This window comes from Labrus mixtus, chromosome 6 (genome assembly GCF_963584025.1).
Source record: "Labrus mixtus chromosome 6, fLabMix1.1, whole genome shotgun sequence".
Taxonomy (NCBI): domain Eukaryota; kingdom Metazoa; phylum Chordata; class Actinopteri; order Labriformes; family Labridae; genus Labrus; species Labrus mixtus.
The window spans coordinates 2,020,138-2,040,965 of NC_083617.1; the positions used below are offsets into that span (position 1 = coordinate 2,020,138).

At 43.8% G+C, this 20,828-nt stretch overlaps 1 protein-coding gene and 1 pseudogene across 5 annotated transcripts in view; both read left to right on the plus strand.

Moving 5' to 3' along the window:
* The window catches only part of macrod2 (mono-ADP ribosylhydrolase 2), a 607,882-nt gene that overhangs the window by 585,081 nt on the left and 1,973 nt on the right, over positions 1-20,828 (plus strand). For 3 of the 5 annotated variants that reach the window (XM_061039433.1, XM_061039435.1, XM_061039436.1), the window contains 2 exons: positions 17,691-17,729; positions 19,200-19,271. In XM_061039433.1, the coding sequence (XP_060895416.1) occupies positions 17,691-17,729; positions 19,200-19,271 (111 nt within the window). The remainder of the gene's footprint in view (positions 1-17,690; positions 17,730-19,199; positions 19,272-20,828) is intronic. The other 2 variants (XM_061039437.1, XM_061039438.1) reach the window with 1 other exon arrangement.
* LOC132975123 (tubulin beta-1 chain-like) overlaps positions 1-20,828 on the plus strand; it is a 543,950-nt pseudogene that overhangs the window by 367,283 nt on the left and 155,839 nt on the right.

Below are 20,828 nucleotides of genomic sequence, written 5' to 3' on the forward strand. Positions count from 1 at the left end.
ATATAAAATTCTGAGGATTTGAGTCAGCTCTGTGGAAAGTGTTCTTATCTATACAGAGTGGAGATATGTGTGCGGAGGTGGGCAGAGGAGAGATTTTATATTTTCAATCAGGCAGTGCGCTCCACTTTATAAATCTTATGTATTAGATATCTCGCTGCACAGGCAACGAGATTCCCCGCCTGATATTTGGGGACGTTATAAAAGGCTCCACAAAATTGAATCAGAACACCGAGCCGCCTCTATTTATGAATATTCATAACGTACTTTAAAATGGAAAATGCTAGGCTATATTGTTATTGTGTTTGAAGAATGTCTCCAGCAGCCTTGTTTCTGGTGACTTGTGTGAGTGGGCTACCCGCTTCACAGAGCAGCCATAAATTAAAACAAGACCGTCTTTGCCCGAAGCGAGGAATAAATAAATCTGAGATGTGAACAGGAATTCTCTTTTCCTTCATGCAGTGTGCTTCTCCTGCAGGAGTCCATAGATAATGCGTTAGCTCCAAAAGGTAAGATTTATCGGCTGCACAGATTCACTCAGTGAGCAGCGGCTTATCCCCTCTGTCCAAACCGACTCTGAAGAAGTAAAAACATTATGCAGAAACACAAATCTGATCAAGGTCGCCATCAGACGAGCTACATCATTAGCTTCTCTCAAATCCTCTGAAAAAAAATCCTCTTGTTTTGGGGCATTTATGAATTCTTAATTATCTGCTGTTTTTTTAATCTGTTTTGTTTAAAACCGAAAGCCCTAAGACGACATATACCCGTTTATCTAGTTTGACTCTGCAGTGATAACGAGATGATTCTGTATGTTCTTTTCTGAAGATGTCAAAATGCTCCACTTGCAACACTTGCAGTAAGAAGATCAACTTTATTAGCAATTTAGACCTGAGTTGATCTTCTTACTAGATGGATGGATGGATGGATGGATGGATGGATGGATGGATAGATGGATGGATGGATGGATGGATAGATGGATGGATAGATGGATGGATAGATGGATGGATGGATGGATGGATAGATAGATAGATAGAGAGATGGATGGATGGATGGATGGATGGATAGATAGAGAGATGGCTGGATGGATGGATGGATAGATAGAGAGATGGATGGATGGATGGATGGATGGATGGATAGAGAGAGAGAGAGAGAGAGAGAGATGGATGGATGGATGGATAGATAGATAGATAGATAGATAGATAGATAGATAGATAGATAGATAGATAGATAGATACTTTATTGATCCTGAGGGAAATTCAAAGCATCCAGTAGCAGGTTACAAAGACGTACATGACATGAAACATTTGTTACAAATTAAACATACATATATATTAACCCGAAAAAAGATTTAAAGAATCCCCCTAGATGAATCAAACTTAAACTGTGCAATTAAAATAGACTTATACAAGAAATGTACATAACCCGTGCAGGGATAAAAAATATATGTGACATTTAAACAAGAACCTTTAAACAGTTGAGGAAAAAAAAAACTGTAATTAGACCTGAATATAAAGAATAAAAAAGTACTACAAGTGTCAGCTGGAGCATTTTGACTAAGCCTTTCACTCTGCATGCATCTTGTCAGTTGGTGAAGTTTGTGCCAGAAAATCCTCTTCTTCTTCTTCTTCAGTTTTTTGCTGAAGATCTCAACGTATTTATCTCGTTATCTCAGGATATCAACACTGACTTTTTTTTGCCTTGTAATGAGTTAATTTCTCAAGATTTTGAGAGAGCAGCTCAACAGCGTTATTATCCTGCTCTGCTGATGTGGATGAGGATGTGATTAATAAGGACCCAAACTTAAAAAATGTGGTCAGAACCAAAAGCTTATGTCACTTCTGGCTCCAAAAAAGCCAAACTCAAGTCTTCATGGAAACTTCAGAGAGCTGCTGGTTCACCTGAGAGTGGCCAGGTGCAGACCACCAGACGGGCTGGAGGAAGCCTGCTGGGGGCGATGGAGGGGGAAAGAGGGGAGGGGGAGACAGACAGACCCAGCAGGCCATCACAACAATGTGAGTCTGGACCCAGCAGAGAGACGAGGAGGCCGTCGTTACACGAGCCCAGAGGCTGCTGGCTGCTGACATTCTCACCGCTCATCTCCCGCCTGATTTTTACCTGTTCTCCCCCCGTGCAGCTGTCATGTTCAAAAACAACAACAACAACAACAACTCAAGTAAACTTCTTGATTCTGCTTCATTATCCAGACGCCCTCACATGAACTTCTTTCTTTATTGTCGTTTTCTATCCTCTGTTGTTTTTTTTCATGCGTCGTGGTCGGGATGTTTGAACGCGCTGCGCCCGCTCTCAGCTCGCTCTCAGCTCGCTCTGAGCAGAAGGCCCAGCTGCATCCACAGGTTCCATATGGTGCCTAAAAACAACATGCACATCATGCACCCCCCCCCCCCCCCCCCCCCTCTCTCCCGTGTGTCTGCAAACAATAACAAAAAAAAAAAAAAGCATCAAAATACGAGGCACCACAAATCCTTTTTTACCTCAAACTGTCTCGGGAATTGTTCTAAGTCTCTTGCTTGCGAGTGTTATTTGGGGGGATGTTATTGATTTCTGTGTATTTTAACTCTCCCACGAGTGTAAGAAAACAATAAGCCGACAGTAACGGCTCCTCTGAAACGCCGCAGACTCGCCATCGGTGTTGTGAAGAAGTACACGGGGAAGCTATCAGAGCACGGTGACCCTGTGTGATCGCTCTTTTATGTTAAAAAGTACAAAGAGAGGGAATTTTCTTTTGCAAATCAAACGAGAGATTTTTCTCCTTTAAAGCAGGGTGAATAATTTATTCCTTGAATTCATTTGGCATGTTCCCTCTCTGAATCCGTACTTGCTGAAGTGCACTTTGCATTTCTGTTCCTGCAGAAAGGATTTCAAGCTTTTTCCTAATTGCTTGTTTTGTGCCCTTTTGTCTTGAACAATGGGATACTGCTGATGTAAATCTAATTCTGGAGAGCCATGCAGGCGTTTCCTGTTGCTAACAGTTGTCAGCACACAATTAACTTTTGGCATAACGTTGTACACTGCATCAGCGAGCAGCTCCTCTGGGGGGGGGGGGGGGGAATCAGGACGTTGGGCTGAGCTCGGGTTTTATCGGCCTCTCGCTCGGACTGCTGGAGGACAGGAACAGCAGCTGCACCAATCACAGCCCTGCTGAGGCATTGTGTGGAGAGCGCCACGAGGAGACTACCTGCCGTCTTGTGTTTTACCCCGTATGAATTCAGATTTTACTGAAGCTTTTCTTTTGGCTTCTCCTCCTTAAACTAGTTTTGACGGGTTCTGTTTAATCTTCAGCCTCCAGAGATCAAATTATAAAAACTTTCAATAATGAAATAATCCTTCTGTTTGTTAAACTCTTCACCATCAAATCCAGCAGAGGTACAAGAGGTAGTGTTGTAGAACTCAAGATGTCTTAATACCATTGTTTGAAGGTCTTCGTCTCAGAATTGAAAGCATTTTTACTTGGTCTTGTTTCGCTCTCAGACTGGGCGGACTCAGGATTTTAAATCAAGACCACCACTGATCGGCTGTTTTTCCACGATGTGACTGAAACCCTTTTCACACATACGGAAATCTCCTGAAAAACTCCGGAGATTAGTCTCCCCGGAGGTTCTTTAGGCTATGCGTGGACACAAACAGACGCATTTTTCATGCAGACTTTACCCGGAGTTTCTCCTCCAGACCCCTCGTAGTTTATCCGCAGAATATCAGAGTGATCTGATGTCTGAACGCGGCCGAATATACTCCGGAGATTTCAACTCGAGCCAATAGAAAGAGAATGACGTTTATATAGTGACCGGCTAAAGTGTCTGCACGTGACCTCTACGATCTCCGTGCTCTAATTAAACGTCTGCATTCTGTTTTCTGTTCGTCAGTATGTTGTTCTCCTCTCTCTTGTGGATGTTGTCATTCCATTGGATTACACATAGCAGTGATATAAAGGTAAATATTCTCATTGTAACGTCGTGTAGCGGACTCTGTTGCTTCAACCGCTACTTCCACGTTGTTTATTTACGTCACGTCTTACCTCAGGAAATCCCCCGCCCCCCCTCCCCCCTCTGACAGGGAAAGTCCCCCGCTGTGAGGAGCATATGTGAACGGCTGGGTCGGGAGAATCTCCGGAGAAGTCCTCCTGTAAATATCTACATATTATCCGAAGTGCAGATGTGAAAACGGCTTGAGATTAGAAGGAAAACACCTTGTTCTAAAAGAACAAATATATTCATCCCCCAGTTATGGCTGCAACCTTCCCGGTGTTCCGGTCTAAGTGAGTGACACGCCGCCCTGCACACAAGTTGATTATTTGTCAGATATGAATCCTTTGGGTCTGAAAGAAGTCCGTTCTTTGTCCTCAGCTCTGCAGCTCGCTCCATCATTTTGGAAAATTCTTCTTATTTGAGAGAATTTCTGGACGCTGGTAATTCAGCTGGAGAGAGTAGACCAACAACAACAATGTGCAAAATGTTCCATTATGTTGGTCACCTTTGGCCCAGAAGCCAGCTTCAAAGAGAGGGGGGGGGGGGGGGGTCGTCTCATCTAACAGGACACACTCTCTCTGTCCTCCTTTGAAGCTTCTCTTTTTGATCAGCTCTCTCAGCCTATCTCCAGCTCTCTGATTGGTTCACAAATGAATCAACTCTGAGCCAAGTCACAATCAGTCGGCCGGCACAGACGCAACAAAAGTGTGTTTGGGAAGTCACCGAACACACACACACACACACACACACACACACACACACACACACACACACACACACACACACACACACACACACACACACACACACACACACACACACACACACACACACACACACACACACACACACACACACACACACACACACACACACACACACACACACGATCTGGACCAGATGTTGTTGACTTTGACCGCTCACATGGCAGCGAACATAAACACAACTGAGCCCCGAGAATATATAAATATATACACATATATATATATATATGTGTATATATTGAAGAAGAGCAGCTTGTGTAACTATGGCGACGACTCGAGTGTCTTCATCCATGTCTCATGCAGACGGACGACAAAATAAGCCGACAAGGAAAAGACGTGTGCTGAAAATGCAGCGGCGGTGTTGGCTGTCAGATATAACAACATATGTGATTTTCTGATTCTGATTCTGATTTTGATTTATTGCGTCCTGTAACATTACTGATTGTAAGTCAACATCAAAATTGGGATTTAAGTGTGGCTGTTCGGCACTGGTGGTGAGCAAAAAGATGTCAGGAGGCAGAAATAGATGAAAAATAAGGTAAAATAGCAAAAACAAAAGTCCTGGGTAATCTAATAAAACAGCTAGATTAAATAAACTGAAAGAAAACACAGCCTCACAGCAAGCTGCCACCAACAAACACCCCCCCCCCCAGACTCTGGCTGAGTCCACCTTTATACAAGAAACAACCCAAATCCAGGCCTCACCCTGTCCAATTAGGCTCAGGTGATTTCACTCAGCCTAATCACTCTGCAAGCTGCAGTCAGTGTAGGGAAGGTGGGGGCAGGTGAAAGGTATGGGAGAACCTTTTCACACGTCCATGTTCCAAGGGTAACTTTCTTGTTACATGATGAGCGTGCAGGATAAGTTATGACGGACAGTCGATGACTTTGGGATAAAAGTTTTGCATCCATCATAGAAGTAAAAAGAGGTGGAGAAATTAAACAGTAGAAGAAATAAAATCTGTTGTAACATCTTCATCTACTTGAATCATGTCTCTATCAGTCTGTCTGACACATATTACTGCTGCTCCCTCTCTGACCTTTCAGTGACGGACAGCTGCTCCTGGTCTTTACTGCAGTCTAGACGAGCTCTTTGATTATATTGACTGGTCAGATCGACAGACTCCTGTGGAAAAAACCTTGAGCTGTCAGGGTGGGGGGGGGAGAGGAATCTCTTCATAACTACAAATCAGTCATCTGGCTGGTAGCCGTGTCCTGTGCAGGCCTTCCTCTGTAAACTGCCTGCTTCCTCCTCCCGTTTTTATGACTCCCCCGGGGGGGTCAGTGTCCAGATTTACCAGCCCCCTCTACAACACTGTCCGTCTTGAGCCTTGATGTAGTAAACCACAATAGGTATCGGAGGCAGAGGTGGGCCGCCCGCCTTCCTGCAGGCAGCACGGGGAGTCTTAAGATTATGTAAAGTAATTCAGAGAGTGATGAGAGAGGAGCAGGACACCACTGACAGCAGGTTTAGCAGGTATGTAGGTCACACAGGGGGGAGGCCCTCTTTTGCATTTCTCCTCTTCCCGTGTCTATTTTTGTGTTGTCTCCCCTCTCTCACTTCCTCGCCTAATCAGTTATTCACTCACTCCTTTTCATCTTTTATCGTCTTTTTTAAGTCTATGACGGACCGCTCTGACTGATTCACACCACCTCAGACAAAGTGAGGAATAGAAAATACTAAAAAGAGAGATCAAGAGTGAGAGACGTCGCCGGTGGGGGACCAGCTTTTTTTCTCCTGTTTCTTTTCAAACCTCCTCGTCTTATCAAAGGGTTTGCCCACTGGTCATTTTCCCCTTCATGTTTTCCAGCATATGTTGAAGCCGTCTCTTCTCCTGCCATGTCTCCTTTCCTTCTTATCTTCTTCACTTTCTCTTAAGTGAGTGTAAGCTGAACCCCAAAAGCAGATGGCGTTCCTGTTCTCTTCTCGCTCATTCAGAGTGTCTCATCTTGTCGAGCACGGCCCGAGCCTGTGTAATGAGCTCGAGCCTTTTCAGTCTGTTTAAATCAGTGATTCTCAAAGTGGGGTCCCAGGACCCTCAGGGGTCCGCGAACCATAGCTTGGGGGTCGGCGGAATAAATTACAAACAATTGTAAAAGTGTGCTATATCATTGAAAAAGCATATCTACAAACTGGGATCTCTTGCACCAATAAAATCAGCTGTTTTTGTCCAATAGTCCCGCCCACTTTAGTTTTGTGCCATTAGATCCATTCTGATATAAACGCAATCTTAAAACTCATTTATTCAGTCTGGCTTTTATATATAAATTCAAATCTTAACATTATTGTATTGTCTTTTTTATCCTACTACAATTTTAAATATTCTTCTCCTATGTATTAATTTTAATATCTTGTTGCTTTTATGTGTCGAATTTTATTTTTTCATTTTTATATATTTTTTTAATTCTTATTGGTGTGCATTAGTCTCTCAATGATTTTATAAACGACTTTTTCATCAATAACTGCAATTTAATTTGTCTGAAAGGTGCTTTATAAATAAAGTTTGATTGATTGATTGATTGATATGATCGTGACATGTCTGTCACTTCATAGTGCACAAAAAAAACTCAAAAGTTTATAAAAATGAATTTCTTGGAAAGTTTAAATGTAGCTTAATTCTATCGTTGCAAAGTACATAGTACATTATTACATAGTATTAATACATGTTTATCAACGTTATGATAATGAGGGGGGGTCCTTGGAAAAATTTCTCACCTGAAAGGGGTCCATGGTCTAAAAAAGTTTGAGAACCCCTGTTTAGAGGACCCGGACCCGGCTCGGAGCGTCCCCCGCGTCAAGGTTACCCAAACCCAGCACAATGCCACTTAGCGTCCGCTGCACCCTCGGCCCTTTCATATGGGGAGAAGAAAGGCGGAATATCAATGAAGATGGCGTTTCAGGAGGATCAGAGTACAGAGGGGGGGGTCCGGGTGTTTATTATTGAGCGGGCTTGTTTTCGTCTCCCCTCGCCTGCAGGTCTCAACTCAGCGCTCTTTAATTGGCTCCGATTGTCAGACACTGTTCCATCAGAGCAAAGAAACTCTCGCTATCGAACACTGACCCCGCCTCTTTCTCCCTTAATCCTTTTCTTCCTGTTTTGAAAGTGGCAGCTCATGCAGCTCAGCTATTTCCACTAAAAATCTTTGCTTTACCCGACGACAATGAGCCACTTTCCACATTTACCAGCTCGTTAGTTCTTTTAGCAGCACTTGTTGAGGTCCACCCCTCTCTTGTTTTGCCTGAGCGGGGGAGATGTCTTTAATTATCTTTGCAGACCCCCAAAGCTATTAGTCCATGCAGAGTTCACAGAGAGGCTCTTGTTTAATATACATACCCCGACGCAGAGCAAACCCAAGCCCCTCTCAGACCACCCAGTTTACATACTGAGGGGCTCGATTCACAAAAGGATTTCAAGGCTTTTGCACCCTGGAAACCTGTGCAAATGAGACCGAAAGAAACCGTCTGAATCTCAATCACACTCAAAGGGTTAAGCCACCCTCAGCTCGCTGCAGAACAAACAGCGTCAGCGAGTGTGCAAGTTGTTGATCCAGTAGACAAACTTCCTGTTAGGCCACGCCTCCTCCATACTGAAGCCTCCGCTCTCCTCCAGCGACACACCTCCAACCTCTCTCCACTCGCGTTCTCATTAAGGATTTTAGCGAAAGTGGTGGACAAAATAGTCCTTTGCTCGAGCTGCATTGTTGTGTTAGCATGCTAATGTTAGCGCTCTTTAGTTAGCTCGTAGCTTCACATTGTTGTGTTAGCATGCTAATGTTAGCGCTCTTTAGTTAGCTCGTAGCTTCACATCATTGTGTTAGCATGCTAATGTTAGCGCTCTTCAGTTAGCTCGTAGCTTCACATCGTTGTGTTAGCATGCTAATGTTAGCGCTCTTTAGTTAGCTCGTAGCTTCACATTGTTGTGTTAGCATGCTAATGTTAGCGCTCTTTAGTTAGCTCGTAGCTTCACATCGTTGTGTTAGCATGCTAATGTTAGCGCTCTTTAGTTAGCTCGTAGCTTCACATTTCATGTAAACTGACACAGAATGAGCGTGATCTAAAAACTCTTACTAACATCCAAATAATCAGTGAGTATGTTCTTCTTCTTCTCTCTAGTTCTTGACTAAAACAGCTTTTATACACAAGGGGAGGAGCCGGCCGTCCCGTCCATGTAAACACGGCTCTGACAACAACACAGCCAGCGGGACTCGAGCTTCTCCCTCATTGTAGACAGTCATGACTCAGAGACACATTTACACAGGACAGACTTTATCATTTATTGATGTGGAACACAAACACACACTTTGTCAACATGGATGGAGACAGTATGGAGGCATTTTGCAGGGCAGACGGAGGATGATTGTTTTTTTAACTGAAGGTTAAGCTCTTGGCAGGAAGCTCTGTTCTAAACTCGACTTCACAATAAAAAGTTAATAAGTGTCCCCTCCTCTTCCTGCTCAGCCTGGTGGATGGATAAAGTTGAACTTGGTCAGCATGAGCGGGCGGCTGGTGCAGCAGAGGAAGGAGACGCTGACGACTAATCTCAACTATCAGACGCAAACTGCACCGAGGAAGACAATTGTATGTTTGTGTTTGTGCTTGAATATCATGAGTGTAATATGCGCCTTGAGACCGGACTGATAGTGGACCTATTGAAGCGTAATTTTCTTTCATTTGAATTTAATTCTGCTCACATCCTCTGAAAGGAACAGAGCGTCTAAACAGACACTCTGGTTCAGATCTTGACATTTTCCCATCGTGCTCTCTCAAGATGAAATCCTATTTAGCACCCAGCAGCCCTCGGCCTGCATCAGAACAGTGTCAGACACTTTTACAGAATATTTGATCAAATCGAGCTGAACAGAAATACTGTTATCTGCGCAAGAGATTCAGTCGGTAAAATGCTTTTTCAATTGTGCGTTTCATCGGAGCAAACTTTCCCCCGCCTTACTGGAAGGAATACGGAGCAGCTGTTTTGCAGAGGTGGCAAAAGTTCACACTCAGATTCTTTATGCAAAAAGGAGCTTAGATCCAGAGTGTTAAAAAATAAGTTTTGATTCAACTTCTTTGGGAAATTTGAGTGAAAAAGTCCAGGCTCTGAAATGTCCTCAGAGTGTTAAAGTAAAACGTGGCTCTCTGATAGGACCAGCTGCAAACTGAACTGAAAATATTACTGAAACTGTAAATATAACAAACGGGACAAACTCTGAAATAATGAACATTAACTTTGCTCCTGTGTTTAATCAGTCAGATAGGAACTCTCTCTCCGCTTCACTCTCATGAGGCTACAACTTCTCTCTTCTCTCTGCAAAGCTTCACAAAGGAGCTGCAGGAGCGATCCAAAACGGAGGATGTTTCCACCTCGACTTTAGCCTGACGTTTTCCATCCAACGACAGTAATAACATTTCTGCGAGTTGGTGTGTGAACACAGCGGGTAAAAGTCTGCAAACTCCACTGCGAGCAAGCGGGCGACCTTCACTTGTATGTTCTTCTCCTCCACCTTTTAGTTGATACTGTGGAGACGTCCAATAACACGAGGCGTTGCTCTAAAGGCAAAAGCTGTCATAGTGTCAGAGAATCGCTTTGCCCACCATCTTGGATATTTTGTAAATAAGCTCGCAGGCTTTCCTGAAATGTTCATTCATTTTTATTTATTTTTTTCAACTTATTTTTTTATTTCAATTTTTGGCACAGTACAGAAGAAAGAAAAAGCATAAAAAATAAATAAAAAAGGACAAATACAAAGAAAAAAGAAGCAGAAAAAACACACATAGAAGACACCCTGCGTTAGGTAAAGGTGTTTTTATTTTTTATTTATTGCATTAGTAACGTCATGGCTGGACTCCATCTCTGAGTAAATTTGGGTTTTTGAAGCTTCACTGAGTTTGTTTATTTGTTCCATTTCATATATGTCCCACAATTTCTGTATCCATAAGCAGTGATGGGAATAACGGCGTTATAAATAACGGCGTTACTTTTTTCAGTAACGAGTAATCTAATTGATTACTCTTCCCATCATTATAACGCCGTTACCGTTACTGCCAAAAAATGCGGCGCGTTACTATGACTGAAGCTGTTCTTCATCAGACCAACTAGATCTCTAAGCCGAGCGGCAAAGATATTTCTTACTGTTCTTCCTCTGTGGTGAGTGCGGACACGAGACAATCGCATAAATGATGACGATTGGCTGAGGAGTAGAGTAAAATTTCATGGTGAGCCAATCAGAGGTAGAGTTGGGCGGGTGTTGTTTACACAAATTCGAAAGCATGCACAGTCGGCCCCACCACCACCACCACACGTTTTGTCTCAGGCCGAGCTAAACAAACTGGTAGCCAGGTATGTTGTGGAGGATATGCTGCCATTATCGATGGTTGAGTCGGAGTCTTTCAGAGCACTAGTTGCCAAAATAGCGGTCAGAGCAGGAGTTGGCCTGCCATGCAGAAAGACGTTCACGAACTATATAGACGCCCAACATGCTCAAATGAATGTCGAGCTCAAACAGACATTTGAGAAATTAGAATATTTGTCTACCACAGCAGACAAAACATCTATTATGTCATTTTTACAGATCCACTATATAAACATAGTAATTATAATATCTACAATAATTCATGACATTTGATTGGAGGCTAGTCTCACTTTGTCCCACAGCAACATTAAAATAGTTTAGATTTGTGTACACTGTTTCTGTTAATTATTGATTGTATTAAGTGTCCATTTCATTAGAATTTCAGCCAATTCAACGTGATACATTTCGCTGCTGCTCCAAACAGAATTTGAAGTAAATCATTTTGGCTCCTTCCCCCTATCCCTTCAGGTTTCATTCCCAGCAGGGAGAATCAATATGCATTATTTCAGTTTAATTTTTTAAAGAGTGCATATTTAAAAAAACAGCTTCGGACAGTCATAAACTCTGAGAGGCGTTTTTCCTTCTGCGTTGCAATAAGAACATTTTGTTATATCCTCTGAGTGTGTGGAGGTAACAGAGTGTTAATAAATGTCTCCAGCTCTCAGGCTGTGATGCGTCATGTCTGTTGTTTGACGGGGAGCAGCTGCTCACCTGTGTGAGCTGACCGGGATCAAAGCTGCTGGACCTGCTCTGTCACCGCCGACCAGACCGGCCATGCCACGCTTTGGGAATCAAATGAACAGAAGAAAGTCTCCCGGGGACCCTGACACCTGGGGGGGGGGGGCGCTGACACTTCTACACCTCCATTGATTTTTCTTCTCTCACTGCTCAACAAACAGAGCTGTTGAATAAAAAGACGGTTCGATGTCCTGTGGCTGAGGGACGGACGGAAACCTCCCGGTCTGCCCGAGGCTCCTGTCTGGAACATTAAGCAGAGACGTTTCCCATGATGCCGTATGGGCGACCCACAGGGACCGCCTCCCCTGTGGGCCGACTGAGTCAGAATGACAAAAACATTAAGACAGAGAGGAATCTGCTGCTCTGTGGATCAAATACAGAACCTTCAGCCTGGGAGATATCTTATCTTTATCATGCATTTCTGTGACTTCTTAACCGGTCTTGGCTGTGCAGTGACAACACGTTTCTATCGTGGTCGAATACTGCGGCACCCGACGCTAATACTGACCAACAAAACACACTCTGACTACCTTTGTCTAATAAATGAACGTGGGGAGGGGGGGTGTAATTTTCTGCTTGTCTGCATACGAGGGTGACTTATGCCCCAACTCTCTTCCTTCCTTCCTTTCTCTGATGTGTGCAGATATGAGCGAGGACACACACACAAACACACTAACACACACACACACACACACACACACACACACACACACACACACACACACACACACTATAACACACGTCAGCTGCAGAGGGGTTTTCTTTTTCTGGTATGTTTCCTCTGCAGCTGAAAGGCCGAAGTGATGAGAAGAAAAGTGAAAGAAAACCAAATTTTCTCCCTTCATGACCTCTGATCAGTTGTAAATTCTCTGTATTGAAATCTTCTCCGACACAGGAGAGATGTCATGCAGGCTTTGGTGTAAACCATATTCACACCCTCGGTAAAGAGATGGTAGTTCAGGGTCTCACGGGTATCATAGAAAGTATTTAAAAGGAGCAGAAATTGTTTTCAGTAGAAAACAGAAATATCTCTTTTTTTGTTAGGATAAACTTCACAGTGTTTCTTTCTGAAAAAAATAACTAAGCGACTGATTGCAAAAAACAATTATAGGAATAATAAAAAAAAGCAGCAATTTGTCGAAGTGTTAGCGTAGCACTTGAGGGATTATTAGTGGCCCCAGGGGATGATGAGTCAATCAGAAGATCTATCAATCTTTATTTTTTTACAGCGCCCGTTCATAACAGATGACACTCTGAGTGTCTCTCTTCATGTCGTCAGTCTGTGAAACCTACAGAGCAGTAAAACCTCCTTCTTTATCTGAAACTGACATCAGTAAAAACTAATTTCAGCCTCTGTTTGTTTCAACTGCTGTCATGCCCCCTTTCTTCTGATTGGTCAGCTCTCTGGAAGCTTCATGAGCCAGTTGTTTTAGAAGAATTTCAAACCAATGACTTAAAATTGAACATTAAAAAATGATACAACCCCTCATGCTTTCCAATTTCAAGCTTTGGTGGGAGTTTGAGCCTGAAGCATTGACTACATAGAAACATTAAAAACCAGTCTTCACCTGTCTTCATACAATAGTGAAGCAAAAATATATCCCTCCCAGTTGAGCCACGGGTATTGACTTCCTGCCCCTTTTCGCCGACCATAACACACACTTAACCTCCTGATAAAACCAAGATCCCTCAGGTGGCCTCAGCCCACAGCAGAACAGGTTCTTGTGTCAGGTTGATTCTTGTGTTAGTATTCGTACATTCCTCCTTTACGCAGATAATCTGGTTCACACAGCAACGCAGGGGACTCATTTGTCAACACAGCTGTCAATCAAGGTGTTCAATACCACAATACCTCAAAAAACACATTTAAAGAAGAATTACTCAGAAAATATAAACTAAATATAAAATAAAATAAGAACTACTGTAGCTAAATTTATTAGACGTGCATTTTGATTTTAGTTTGACCCCTGTCCAGATGGAGGAGGCGGAGCCTGATTACCTACACTGCAGCCAATCACTAGGGGCAGCGCTAAATGATTTGGCTTCACTTTTGAGGGAGCGGCCATGTCGTCCATCTTTTTATACATTCAAAGCTTCAAAGTAATATTTCACTATAGCTGGCTTAAAAACCAATCTTTTCACATCGCATTCGAAGCTTTGCAATTAAAAAAAAAGACTCTCAGCTAACTTCTAACTATGATAGGGATAGCATCGCGTTTGTTTCTCACCTTTTAGCGGCCAATTTGAATAAATTATCTGCAGTTGGCAAAGCTTTTTATTCTGACTCACACGTGAAGTTTTTTGTGTGTGGAGTCAGGCAGAGGTCTCTAAAAACGAGCTCTGCAGCATTCAGTCAATAAGTGCATTTTAACTATTTCACGCCAGTTTTGACACACCAGTATAGAATGTGGGAGGCCTGGTTAAGGAGCCCTCAGGGTCACTGGTTCCTGCTGTAAGAATAACCGGTGTAAGCTGTCTAGTTTCCTGCTGAGAGAGTCGATTGGAGCTTCTGTTTTTCTCTCTCTTATCGGCCCTCTGTGGACTGAGCCTCTCCTTCACGGGAACCTTGACAGAGGCCCGTTTTTCTCTCTCCCCCATCTTGTTTATGTGTTTACCGCAGCACACTCACATCCTCCCCTAAATGATAGCCCCTGTACTGTCAGCACACAGGAGTCGAATTAGAGAGCGAGGCAGACCAGCGTGGCTCGCTCACTCCGAAGCTTCAGGGAAGGCTGGAGCTGCAATCAGAGGAAATTCTGAGCTTTTTTCTGCTTTGTCATGATCAGCGCGGGATATTAGAGGAAGATGATACTACTGCAGCACACAGATTGTGTTGTTTTTACCTGAGGGAGAGAGAAAGAGAGAGAGAGAGAGGGGGGGGAGAGAGAGAGAGAGGGAAAGAGAGAGAAGGGGGGGAGAGAAAGAGAGAGAGAGAGAGAGAGGGGGGGGGAGAGAGAGACAGAGAGAGAAAGAGAGAGAGAGAGAGAGAGAGAGAGGGGGGGGGAAGAGAGACAGAGAGAGAGAGAGAGAGAGAGAGGGGGGGGGGAAGAGAGACAGAGAGAGAAAGAGAGAGAGAGAGAGAGGGGGGGAGAGAAAGAGAGAGAGAGAGAGAGGGGGGGGGAGAGAGAGACAGAGAGAGAAAGAGAGAGAGAGAGAGAGAGAGAGAGAGGGGGGAAGAGAGACAGAGAGAGAGAGAGAGAGAGAGAGGGGGGGGGGGGAAGAGAGACAGAGAGAGAAAGAGAGAGAGAGAGAGAGGGGGGGGAGAGAGAGAGGGAAAGAGAGAGAAGGGGGGGAGAGAGAGAGAGAGAGAAAGAGAGAGAAAGAGAGAGAGAGAGAAGGGGGAGCGAGAAAGAGAGAGAAAGAGAGAGAGAGAGAGAGAGAGAAGGGGGAGAGAGAAAGAGAGAGAAAGAGAGAGAGAGCGAGAGAGAAGGGGGAGAGAGAAAGAGAGAGAGAAAGAGAGAGAGAGAGAGAAGCATCTGGAACGAGGCCAGTGCTTCAGTGTTCTCCTGCTGCTTCACACCAGCTTTCTAATCTAGCCTGAATAAAAGAGCAGACATGATGGAGGCTCCCTGTAACATGAGAAACAACATCAGGCACGGTCCACATGTCCTGCCATCCGCTTTGATATCTGTGACGTGAGACAGTGTTAATGCATGGCATATCATCTCATGTGTTTGCATAATTAATGACCTTATTATTGATGCCATACGGCCGGCTCTGGAACACATGTGGCACAATGTGTGTGGACATGTTTTGTGTCAATTTATTCCTTTACAGGGACGATCTGAATCTGGTTATCAATCTGTTCTTTTGATGATTTGATAGCAAAACTGCTCTTAAGATTTGGGAGCTCCATGTGTGTGTGTGTGTGTGTGTGTGTGTGTGTGTGTGTGTGTGTGTGTACACCTGCTCTGAAGTGTCCGGGTGTTCGCTTATTCATGTTCCTTTAAAAGTATAATCATGAGATTATTCAGCTTTCTGATCATCTTTGTGCAGTTGCTTTCAGTTCTTCTTTGATTCACGTCTTTGTTTTGACATAAAAAATATTAAAATAAGACAGATTTTAAGATTACATTTTAAAGGTTGTATATCATGCAAAATAATCATGGGTCTAAAAGTCTACAAACTCGTCAATCATGGGAAAAGTCCATTCTCTCGGTTTTTACTGGAGTGGGAGGATCAACCACATCTTCTCATAGCATACATTACCCATGAGCCACCTACTTAAAGGCACAGGTAGCGTATGACAAACTGTGCTAAAAATAACCCACGCTGGGCCGATGTCAAAATCCAGGGCGGACTCACTATAATTTCAGTATTTCTGTAATGTTGATGTTTTTCTGTGTCACTCAACGATAAAACTTCCCTTCCTCCTGTGTATGTACGGTGGCCGGTAGGGGTCACATGCTCGGCAACTGCTGAAACGATGCACATTTAGAAAAACACTCAAAAGCAAATGCAAACACCTGAAACAAATTCAACTGCTGAAACGCGTTAAAGGCAAAAAGGCCAAACAACTGCATCAATATCAAAACATTGCAAATCGGGGTGCTGGTGGCGCAGTGGTTAGTGCGCACGCCATGGAAGCTGGGCGGGTCAGGTTCAAATCCAGCCTGTGGCTCCTTTCCTGCATGTCACTCTCCACTCTCTCTCTCTCTCTCTCTCTCTCTCTGATTTCCGACTCTATCCACTGTCCTATCACAAAAAGCCCCCAAAAAAGCTGCAAGCTCCGCCTTTTAACGGAAGTGCTCCAGGCCTGTAGGGGGCGCTCTGTGGAGCTGTTTATTTACAGGACAGAGAAAGAGAGAAAGCTAGGTGCAGATTGTTTTGTTTAGGAAAGGAAGGCGTGGTACTCTATGTCTCCAAAATATAACCAGGGTGACTTCTGCTTCGGTTTAATGGTCTCAGTGTTTAGTCTGATCAGATTAATGTTGTTGTTCCTGTCAGAGGTCGAAGCCAAAAACTATCAAAATAAGAGCCCCGTGTTGTAACTAACCAGATTTCCCCCTTTAATAGTTCCACATAAAAACAAGGAAAGTAATTTCACCCTGTGGACGGCTCCATCCCTCAGCTCAAAAAAATAAAAGAATAATGAGGTTGAGATTGTTGTTGCTTCATCCTTCCTGCTTTTCTCCGACGCTCCTCGAGTCCCGGTGGTGTCTCGGGGAGGAGGAATTTAATTTCAAAGTGTTGCAGCAGATTAAATCAGTTTTTTAACGTTGAAGTCGCTGCTGTAATGCATGGTCTCTATAACTGGCAGCCGGCGATGTAAAGGGTCTGGATGTTTTTAAGATACCTCTGAAATCTCTGCATGATGTGTGTCCAAACCTGCAATTACAAAACCAAGGAGCCTGTGCGTCTACGAGGGATTGAATGACCTTGACATGAAAGAGACAAAAACATCGAGCGCACTTTGGATTCTTCACGCTTCTTCTACTTCTTCTATCACACCTAAGCAGTCGTGTTTGTTTACATCATCACTGGACCGCCCGGGGGAGAAGAGTTATTTTACACTGATGTGCTTTGTTTTGGATGATTGTTGTTGCAAAAAGGCGGGAAGCGTTGAGGTTTGCTCGGGGAGCGACGGAGGAGAAGGAGAAGGTAACGCGGAGGATGGATGTGTGTGAGAACAGAGGGGTTTCTCAGGCTGCCTCGCAGGGGGTGCCAGTCTGAAATTAATTTTTCATGCGTCCCTCTCTCTCTCTCTCCCTTCTCGCATTTGTATTGTTCTTCTCTGAAGTGTAACTCTTCAGGAAGTCGGTGGGTTTCATGATTTCAAGGTGCTGGAGGTTGTTAAACATCTCCACCGATTGCAAATGAGTAACACGTCTTTATCTCTGTGTGCTTCACTTTACAGACGTCTCCGAGGTCAACGACACCGGCACCAGCAATGGAGGTAAATATTTTTTAACACAGACCGTATTTAAGAAGTGGACAGAGCCGCGGTGACATCACAGATTTGTTTGTATCCTTGATTTTGGCCTTTTGGTGGGCGCCCAAACTGGTTCATGATTCAGACCAGAGCAAACGATCTACAGGTGTGAAACCGCCATGCTGAGTGTTTGAGGACTTAAAACCATTGGTTTAGACCATGAACTCACTCGGAAAATGTTTACTGAGGTAATAAATCAGCAGTCAGACCTGCTGTAGTCTCCTCCTGCTGGCCATTAGAAAAAAATGCAGGTTTAAGGCACTTCTGCGTTTGCTCCACTTTTTTTAAACCCGAGGCTACGACCACATCTTAAAGAAAGTCTTTTGGTTTTTCCTCATGAGCTACTCTCTCTGAGTGCTGTGAAGCATCACTGAGATCCTGCCACAGCTGCCCACGTCTTCTCCTCCATTTCTTGCTCTCCTGCTTCTGCTGCTCACAGGTGGATGTTTCTGTCAACGCACCTGCCTGCATTCATAAAACCTCACAGAACATTTTAACAGTTTGCATCGGCGGTGCTTTCATTTCAGAGGTTGGAGCTACAGCAAGAATCAGAGGTCAAGATATGGTCTAAAGTTTGTTAAAGGAGCAGTATGTATCTCTTACACCTAGTGGTTAAAATGGGTACTGCAGTCTAAATTCAAAACATCATAGAGAGCTGTCTCCCCCCCCCCCCTCCTCTATAGAGTCCATGCTCACACAGGTCACCATGTGGTGGACTCTGAAGCTTCAGTGTTTATCCAGCTCTGCATGGGTCTGTAAACCTTTCTGTGTTCTAACCTCTCTCCATTTTTCAAAAGCATCTCCAATATTGATCCTAGTTTGAGCACGTTTCTGCTCGTGGAGCTTATTAGAAACATGCAGAGGCTTTTTAGGTCGGGTACAATCACTTCTATCTGAACCACTTCTCTTGACCCGCTTCCATCGCTGCAACACCTGTTGACCTGATAACTGCTCTCATATCTGACAAACCGAGGGGCGTCCAAAACGAGCCGTGTGGGGGGGGTGTCTTAAAAGCGCCTACCTTCTCTGGTCCAAACAAATCCAGAGCATTCAGGAGCAGAATCTAAAGTTAGAAGGAGGACATACTGGCTGCTGCATTGTTGTCAGAGAAGCCAGCACTTCAACATGTTTCCTTAATGATCAGATAGTAAGATACCTTTATCATCTCACTGCAGTTCTTACTGATTGTAATAATAATTTCAGGTTTAAAAACGCTTCAATGAGATACTCAGATTTTCATTCTAAATGAAATCCGATACATTCTTGTCACCTTCATTCACTATAAACTCATTCAGCTTGATTCACACGCTTGGAGTGGAACAGATATTGTTTAGGCATACTGATTATTTCCTGCACAGCATGATGGGAAACTGAATGCTTGATTATGAATACCTCTCCTCATATATTGCTCTCCTCTCCTCTCCTCTCGTCTAGAAGAGATCAAAGAGCGCGTGGAGAGCCCAGAAGAACCGGATTCAATTCTAACCGACAGCAATCAGTCCAAAGGTAAGGGCCACGGGAGAGGCTCTCACGCTCGCTCACCGCCACGCTCTTACCTCACACACGTCTCTATTTATAAGCAGATCCTTATTAGCGGCCGCAGCTGCTGAATTATAATTCACTTCTCCCTGAGAATCCTCAGCGCTGTGCAGCCGAGTGTTACTCAGCATCGCCCTCCTTGTCTTCGTCTTTCCTCCCCTCGTCTGTCTCCATCTTCCTCCTCTCTGTAGGGGGAGAGGCTCGTACGTGCTCCTCCAGGGCCGAACGCATTTGTGAATCCTCTTTTTCCCCGTCTCAGGTCCGCAGCTACAACCCTGATATTCAGGTTTAAATGTGTCAGCATGTCTTTGGAGATTGAGTGTGATAAATTATCTGCAAACTCCACTATCAGACGTTTAATAAATCAAGCGTGCATTGCATATTATTTTAACATGCAGCCAACACAAACTGCAGGGGTAATAATCACGCCAATAAATCATATTTGAGATGGATACCACACTGTTGTTATTCTCTGGTCTGCGTGGGGGATTCTGGGTAATAAGACAGCATGTAATTTGAATGTAAGCATCGGGCGGAGAGTGCTCTGAATTTCTATGTTTGATTCGTTCTGTGTGTGTGGCTCATCGGAGTTGTTCAGCCAAGGGAATGGGATTCAGAATTTGGGCAGAGCACACTTTCCAGGTAGAAAAAAAAAATGATTTCATTAAGCAACTGTTGTGAACAGATTGTCAGGGTTGAATAAATAGGACAGCAGAGCAGCATATGAAATAATTTGGCAGCGACTAACGAGGCGGTGTAGAAAAGGAGAGAGCTTTAAACAATGCCAGACAAAAGCGCCAGAGAAGAAGAAAAAAAAAAAGCTTGTTGTCGAACACGCGCGAGGATCAGGGCGGGGTGCGAAGGAGTGGAACATACTGTGTGCCGTTAAAAAAGAAGCCAAAAGTACAGTATCAAAACGCATGACACTGGGCTAACACTACACTCGGCCCCTGTTCTGATATTCAGAGCAGAATGTCTTGTTTTTGGACCAAAATCTTAAGTGATTACATCCCGGAGAATGTTGGAAAAATATTCCTGGTCCCAAGAGCATTTTCACAATCAGCTCTGATTTTTTCCCTTTTTTAAAACTTTTCTTTTCATAGTGAAGCAAACTGGAAACCGTTCACTGGTGTCACATGATGTTTGATGATATTTATCCTCATCAGAAAGAATTGAAATTCCCCTGAGCCTGAATAACCATTTTCCAATTAATTCAAGAGTGCAATTTTGTTTTGTTTATTCTTGAATATATTTTTTGCCATCATCGGATAGGACAGCGGAAGAGACACAGGAAATGTTGTGAGGAGAGAGATGACATGCAGTAAAAGGTTGGATTCTAACCATCAGTTGCCATAATGAGGACCACAGCCTCCACACATGGGGCATGTGACATAACTGTTCGGCTGTCTGGCGTCCTAAGAGTGCATTTCTGTTGAATAGTGACAAACTAGTATAAAACATCAAGACCTAATGTCCTCATCCGCTTCCTTCCGTGCATCTGATCCGCCCTGTGCATACTTTTTT